The sequence below is a fragment of the Malurus melanocephalus genome, unplaced genomic scaffold (genome assembly GCF_030028575.1).
Source record: "Malurus melanocephalus ecotype Western Australia unplaced genomic scaffold, MMel_1.1 scaffold_485, whole genome shotgun sequence".
NCBI lineage: Eukaryota > Metazoa > Chordata > Aves > Passeriformes > Maluridae > Malurus > Malurus melanocephalus.
Genome location: NW_026623717.1, coordinates 294,263 through 302,132, shown reverse-complemented (window position 1 = coordinate 302,132; position 7,870 = coordinate 294,263). Strand labels below are relative to the sequence as shown.

General features: G+C 54.7%; 1 protein-coding gene across 1 annotated transcript in view; it reads left to right on the top strand.

The window, feature by feature from the left end:
• Positions 1-520: 520 nt before the first annotated feature.
• LOC130582357 (galactose-3-O-sulfotransferase 2-like) overlaps positions 521-7,870 on the top strand; it is an 8,791-nt gene continuing 1,441 nt past the window's right edge. Inside the window, exons 1-4 of the mRNA XM_057380999.1 lie at positions 521-524; positions 742-823; positions 6,220-6,330; positions 6,526-7,438. Of these exons, the coding sequence (XP_057236982.1) occupies positions 521-524; positions 742-823; positions 6,220-6,330; positions 6,526-7,438 (1,110 nt within the window). The remainder of the gene's footprint in view (positions 525-741; positions 824-6,219; positions 6,331-6,525; positions 7,439-7,870) is intronic.

Genomic DNA, 7,870 nt, shown 5'->3' with positions numbered 1-7,870 from the left:
GCCAGGGCGAGGGAGCCGGGCCCTCCTGTCCCTCCTGAGAGCCCAGCTCTGGGCTGGAAGGGACAAATCCATCCAAAATCCACCCGTTGTGCATTTCCTGTCCCCTCTGGGCACAGGTCAGAGGAAGGACACATGGTCAGGGTGCTCTCCTTGGGGTCCTGCAGACCGGGCATTGCACAGCTCAAGCCACCAACCCTCGTGTCCCACATCTCTGCCACCCTCCTCAMCCCTCACCAGCTGTGCCCAACCTGCAGAAGGGTCCTGCCACACTCCCCTGTCCCCCTGTGTCCCCCCAGGCCAGGGAAGGAGGGAATTGGGCATTGCTGTGCCCCCAGCCCGGTGTGGATGGAGCCAGAATGCTCAGAGAGAGGATGAACTCCGTGCAGGGTGAGCYGGGCACCACAGAGCCTCAGCAGCCCCAGCCTGGAGACATCAGCACACTCACAGCCCCAGCTTGGTCATGGAGCAAAATCACGCATGGGGAAGGAAAAGAAGGGCTCAAAGCAGAGCACAACCAGCCATGGGTGAGTCGGAGGAGTGAGGCAGGGCCACGGACACGAGTGGACACGTGGCAGCGGGTGAAGGTGAAGGTGCTGCTCGCCCTCTGGCTGGCCGGGCACTCCCTGGGCAGGCCCAGGGCACCGGTGGGAAGGTCTGGAGGGATCCCGGTGCCCRTGCCCCCCCCGGGGAGGGGCCTCTGCCCGCAGCGCTCAGCCCGGGCTCCGGCTGTTTGCTTTGCAGTCTCCCGGGCGGATGACGAACCRCCCGCTCCCCAGCCCCGGCTCCAGCTCACCATGCTGAAATTCAGGAGGTATTTGGTCACGTAAGTGGAATATTTTTGTGTATTTATTCAAGTAAAATAGTAATTCTCTGAGTAAAATTCTCTTCCTAGCCTSCCCAGAGGTGATGTCCTTGCAGGTGATGGGAAGAAGTCAAAGTGCAATGGGAGTGAACGGGGGAGCGTTTCTGCTCCACATCAGTGCAGGGCAGTTCGGGGTGATGGGGCTTTTGACACTCCAGGGACAGCAGGAAAACATTTTTGTGGGGCTGCTGTCCCTCAGAGGAAGGAGAACAGGATCTGCCTTCAGCAAGCCCAAACAAAAACCCACACGCAGCTCCCTGCTGGGTTGTTTTCATGCTGGAGAGCTCCCCACCCAGCAGGAGAGAGAATGAGGGGTCTGCCCAGACCTCGGCAGGGCAGGATGCTGGTCTGTCCCACGGTGCTCCAGGTGTGGGATCTCCATCGGGGTCGGTGGGAGCAGAATCACCTCTGTGTGGGTTCTTCACCCCAATGGGTGCACCTGGGCTGAGGCTCCTCTCCCACAGCCTCTGCTTTGAGCAGGAGGGGCGAGGGGAGGGCAAGGCTTGGCTCCTTTGCCTGGGGACTCGGGGTCACTCCCAGCTCGGCTGTCACGGGCAGGGTGAGCACTGACACCAGCAGGCACTGCCACCGTGCCCTCGCTGTGTTAGCCGAGCATCCCTCTGACCATTCTGCCCATTTTCTCATTTATTGCCCAAAAAATGCTGCAGTGACCAGTCAGAGGGAGCAGACTGTGCCCGGTGCATGTTTTGTGTGCATTAATTCCTTGTGTGACTTCACTCGCTGCCTGGAGGATATCTGGGCACAGCAAATCAATAAAATCCCTTTTCTGCCACTCGCCTGCCCGGTGAGTTCAGCCTCTGGGACCCTGAGGACCCTGAGGAAGTTTCCAAACTTCCAGCCACAGCCCCATCCTGGCTGGGGCATTTGTTTCTGTGCTGGACAGGGAAGGGGCACAGCTCGGAGGGAAACTCTGCTGGGAGCAGGGGGTGGGGGGGGGGAAACAGAGGGGAAATCTGCAGTCCTAGAAGGGGCAAGGGGCACCCCAGACACCCTCTGTCCTGCTGGGCTGGCACTGAGACACAGCTGGGGCACCAGGGCACCGTCCCCTGCAGAGATTTGACCATCAGGTTGGGATTGAATTCCTTGAGCCAGCACGGGAGGATCCAGCTRCTCTGGCTCTGGACTGAGCCCTGGCAGCCAAAGGCGTTTTTGGGGCRCTGCACCCAGCTCTGCACCCCGTTTGTCACTCCTGGAGGTGACAGCACACAGGTTCTGCTCTGAGGGGGCTCTTCAGCCACAGCCTGSCTGCAGGTGGAGGCATCTCCAAGGACTCTGAGGAGCTCTGGCAGCCCAACTCACCCTGCAGGGCTCCAGGCACCCCTTGGACACATTCCTGCTGCTCTGGTCTCRGGTGTTTAACCCTGCCCCAAGACATGCACGATCTTGATCCCATCCTGGGGTTTGAAATGCAGAAGAGGCTGTGCAGGGCTCACCCAGGACAGGCAGCTGAGCCTTTTGAAGGTTTGTRGTTCTGCTGCATCTCATCCTCCTGCTCCAGCCTCCAAGACAACAGTGGCTCATGCACCGTGTGCCATTTAATCCATGTTCTGCTGCCTTCAATGCAGCTTCTKGGCATCTTCACAAATTTTAGCATTTCCACTTTCCCAGCACGTCCTCCTTCATGTCCATGGATCCCAGCAGAGGCAGCCTAGAGGAGGGAAGGAAGGGCTCTGGCTTTGTGACAGCCCCAGGCAGCCTCAGCTGGGTGTTCCACCAGCACCACAGACACCTCAAAAGAGCCAAAGGACCCAGATCTTTCACAGACTCTGCCAGGTTTAGMGTTTAGGACCTCTGTGGAAGGAAGCCCAGCATTGTACCTGCCCCAAACACCGATCTGGGAGTGGCAGAGGGAGCTGCCCCCACCACTGCCCGGGGTGAAGTGTTCCATCATTGTGCCCTCATCACAGTGTATATCTGATCTAGAGATCCCCCCAGGGYTTGTGTGGCTCACCGAATATCACTGTGGTGCAGCTCTTCATCCCCTTCTCGCTGCTTGTCTCAGCCTGACAAAATCCTCACCATCCTTGCCCTGAGTGATGGATTGAGGCCAGATCCAGAGGAATAACTTCATCCTGGAGCAGCTCCTYCCTCGCTGCCTTCTCCCTCTGTGGTCTCTCTGATTTTCCACACAGAGTTACTCCAACCCCAGCCCTTCCTCACCCCAGCTCTGGGGCAGTCTCGTGTCTCTGCCCCAACACCTCTTCAACACCTCCTGGCATTCTCAGCTCTGTTGTAGCATTTGACATTTCTCTACTCTGTTATTTGTTATTTATCTYTGACCTCACCAGGCTCTCCCTGTGCTGCTGGCATGGCCAGACAATGACCCACTGGTCATCTTGTCACCCCCTGTCTCATCTGAGCTTGGCAGCTGCTCCTCAAGTGGCCGAGAGCAGGGATGGCACCAGGCGGCCATGGGGACTGGGGGGACTGTGCTGCTAATGGGCAGTAATTACAGGCAGTAATTATGGGCAGTAGCGATGCTTTTGAATCCTCATCAGCACTGCCACAGCCTCAGAGCTCCCAGCCTTCCCATCCCTGAGTRTTTCAGACACTGAGATCCCCCTGGGAGGAGCTGAGAGCTCCATCTCGGTGAGGGGCATTGCTGGGAGTGGGGCAGAGCCCGGGAGTGTCCAAAGCACCATGAGCGGTGCTGTCCTTATCAAACTCACTGAGTCACCATGATTTTCCTGGAGCAAATCCAGTTTGTCCTCAGCAAACCCAAATTCCTGTCCAGTACCAGTGCACGTGTCCCCATGGCCAGCCCATGTTTGTGTCACTGCCACCTTGCCAGGCGAGTCCTGGTCCCAGAGTGTCACCAAAACTGCAGGGAAAAGAAACGCCCTCTAACAATCTATCTGAAGTGATGGAGAATCAGGCATTATTTTATTTGCTGGCCAGGATGTGCCAATGGAAATATTCTAAACACACATCTTTTTACTGGCTTGTTCCCCAAACTTTATACAGTCAGAACCCATAGGGATGTGTTGCTTCAAAGTCCATTGGTCCAGAGTTGAGCAACCCCTGGTTTCACTTTCCTCTTGGATCCCAATTTATTAGCTTGTGATATTCATTAGATCTTCATTCCCTGATTTTCTCAATCAGTTTTTTCCAGAGTGGATGTCTCCAACTCTCCCAGAGGCATCTGTGGTAAATTTTTGTAGATAGCCACTGATGTTCTGCTGATGTTCCATTTTTGGCCATTTATCTTCCTGAGTGTCTTTTGAGCCACGGTTGATGTTATGTCACATCTCCATAGAGTGATGCTTCATCACGAAAAAAAAAAAAAATTCCTTTCCCCAAAGCAAAATCAGGCTAGAGAAATAAAATAAAATTTTAAAGGCTGTGTTGTTTCCANGCTTGTGATATTCATTAGATCTTCATTCCTTGATTTTCTCAATCAGTTTTTTCCAGAGTGGATGTCTCCAACTCTCCCAGAGGCATCTGTGGTAAATTTTTGTAGATGGCCACTGATGTTCTGCTGATGTTCCATTTTTGGCCATTTATCTTCCTGAGTGTCTTTTGAGCCACTGTTGATGTTATGTCACATCTCCATAGAGTGATGCTTCATCACCAAAAAGAAAAAAAATTCCTTTCCCCAAAGCAAAATCAGGCAAGAGAAATAAAATAAAATTTTAAAGGCTGTGTTGTTTCCAACAACAGCACTGCCCAGAGTGGGAGGTAAATCAGTGCAAATCATCTCCTGTTACACAACAGTGAGCTCCCTGGGGAGAAACCAGCAGAATAATGGAATTATTCTGGTTGGAAAAGCCCTCCAAGATCATCAAATCATATTTTGTTGTACTGCCCAGTACTGCCAAGGCCACCCCTAACCCATGGTTCCAAGTACCTCACCTGCCAGGAGTGGACAACCAGTCTGAAAAAATAAAATACAAACAAATCCTTTTCTCCAGGAAACTCAGTCCCTCTGAAGATTAGAGYTACAATCGAGCTCCACCAGGGTTTGCAGCAAGCCCTGCAAACAGGAGGAGCCCAGTGGCAGCATTTCCGTGGCCTGGATGTCGCCATGCACAGCCCAAACCCCGATAGCACAAATCTGATGGCCTGAAGGAATCACACTGTGCTTGTGGACTAAAATGAGACTGAAATCTRATGGTGGCATCACATCTGGAGCTGGTGCAGATGGCAACCTCACAGCAGGAAGTGGGGAAAGCAGGGAGAAAAGGGATTTATGGTGATGTCCATGTTGATAAAGACAGGATCCTGATCCTTGTAGGGCAGGCAGGGCAGGGAGCTCAGGTTGATCCAGGAGGGCGTCCCTGGGCAGCCCAGGCACTCGTGGTTATCTCTGTTTGCTTTCCAGCACCCTGCCTGGGGCCCATCTGGAAATTTCCACAGGGCTGCCCCGCTTGGGCACAGCCACTGAGGTTCCTCGGTTATCGCTGCCTCCGCATCATTTCCGCCCCTGGAAACGTGACCTTACCTGAAATGAAGATAAAGAAATCAAACAGCCCTGGGGCGCCTTTCCCACCCACTTCACACTCAGAATCACAGAATCACAGAATCACAGGATCACACAATCACAGAATTACAGAATCAATCACAGAATCACAGATTCACAGAATCACAGTCAAATCACAGATTCACAGAATCACAGTCACAGGATCACAGAATCAATCACACACAGAATCACAGAATCACAGTCACAGAATCAATCACACACAGAATCACAGAATCACAGAAACACAGAATCACAGAGTCACAGAACCAATCACACACAGAATCACAGAATCACAGAATCACAGAACCAATCACACACAGAATCACAGAATCACAGAATCACAGGATCACAGGCAGAATGACAGAATCACACAGGATCACAGAATTACAGAATCAATCACAGAATCACAGATTCACAGTCAAATCACAGAATCACAGAATCACAGTCACAGAATCAATCACACACAGAATCACAGAATCACAGGATCACAGAATCACAGAATCACAGGATCACAGAGTCACAGAATCACAGAGTCACAGGATCACCGGGGCTGGAAGAGACCTTCAAGATCTTCCAGCCCAACCCATGCCCTGACATCTCAACTAAACCAAATGCCACATCCAATCTCTCTTTAAACACATCCAGGGATGGTGACGCCACCCCTCCCTGGGCAGACCATTCCACTGCTTTATCACTCTTTCTGTAAAAAAACCTTTTCCTGATACCCAAACTATATTTCTCTGGTGCAGCTCAAGGCTGTGTCCTCTCGTTCTGCACTGCTGCCTGGAGAAAGAGCCCGACCCCMSCTGCCCACAGCCACCTYTCAGGGTGGAGCCCTTTCACTCACCAATGTTCTCCTGTGTCTGGTTCCTTGCAGGAAGCTGAGTGCAATCTACAGGTGCCAGCCAGGCCGCCTCTGGATCTCCTTCAGCCTCCTCATCCTCCTCCTGGTCACACTTCAGGTKGTGGAGAAGCTGCAGCCTCCTGGGTAGGTGCTGAGCAGAATTATAAATAAACAGTGAAGCCCCTACAGCCATCAGCAATGCCACCCACCCCGAGGAAAGGGGGAAACGTGTTCTGGGGTGACTTTGTGGGSTCGGGGGGTTCACTGGGCTGCAGAGGAGCTGCCTCTGCTCTGTCCTTCCGTCTGCTGCAGCTGAGCCTTGTGTCCTCCCCGTCACAGGAGCTGCCGGTGCGAGCTGGAGCGTGGCCTGCAGCAGACCCCGGGCCAGGGCTCTGCCCTGCCCAGCCCCGACCTGCGCTGGGARGAGGATTCCCCGCATTGGCAGAGCGGAGCCGCGCCCGACCCCAACCCCGACCCYGCTCCGGCTGAGGACGCTTTCGGGATGCACCAGGAGAGCCCTCTGGATGAGCGCCMGGAGCAGCTCTGGSTGCAGCWGCCTGAGGAGAGCGSAGASAAGGTGAAAGCCCATCYGTCACCCACRGGGATCAAACCGCAGCTTCYCAGCTTGGGAAAAGCAGCCACAGAAATTCCCTCCCCGAGCCTCGCCGGGAGAATCGCCGCGGCTTTGGCAGGAGCTGTCACCAGCAAATTCATCCTCTTCGSAAACRGGCTGAGCACCGAGGRGCACGGGGGAATGTCCCCACCCRGAGCGGTGCAGGGGGASMTTCAGAGCCAGACTCAGCCTCCAGCCGTGGCTTCTCCCTACCCTCGCTGGGAAACCTCCTTCACACAGCCCGTTCCAAACTCAGCTCAGCCTCTGCTGGCAGAGGATTCTTACAAAACACACCTGCAGACGGGATTCTTCCCGAGCTGGACAGAAGCCTTTAAGGTCGAGGAAGTGACAGCTGGAGGATATCAGCAAGCCATGAGTGACCCATCTCAAGAGAAGATGTGCAAGCCCAAGACCGACATCGTTTTCCTGAAAGTGCACAAGAGCGCCAGCAGCACCGTCATGAACATCCTGTTCCGTTTTGGGGAGACGCACAACCTGACCTTCGCCTTCCCCGTGGGAGGTGGCTTCCAGCTCTACTACCCCCACCACTTCTTGGCCAAGTTCGTGCAGGGCTTCTCCCCGCAGAGCCCCCGGCGYTTCAACATCCTCTGCCACCACATGCGCTTCCTGCAGCCGGAGGTATGGGCAGAGCCCTGGGAGGGACGGGGGGCATGGGGAGAGGGATGGTGGGGCACATAAACCCTTCAGGGATGAGCTCAGGAGAGCCAGGATTGTCCATGGGTACCTGCCCTGTTGTTGGCATCCCCTGAGAGCTCCTGAGAGCAGGTTTGAGGAATCCCTGCACCATGACCCATGGAGAGATGGGAGATCACATCTGTAGCCATCAGCAGCTCTTGTCTCGTTCTTGCCTGGTGGGCCCTGGGACGTGTCCTGCTCCCTGGGGTCAGCCATGCCCAGCATCCACCCCTCTGGATGGCACTGGGGACAGGCAGGCATGGGGAAAGGGCAGGAGACRGGCACTGTGTCCATCCCAGCCGGGCCATGCAGCTGTGGCAGCCCACTGTGGGGAGCTYTGGTCACTGCTCCCCCCATGTGACCATTCTGGAGCTC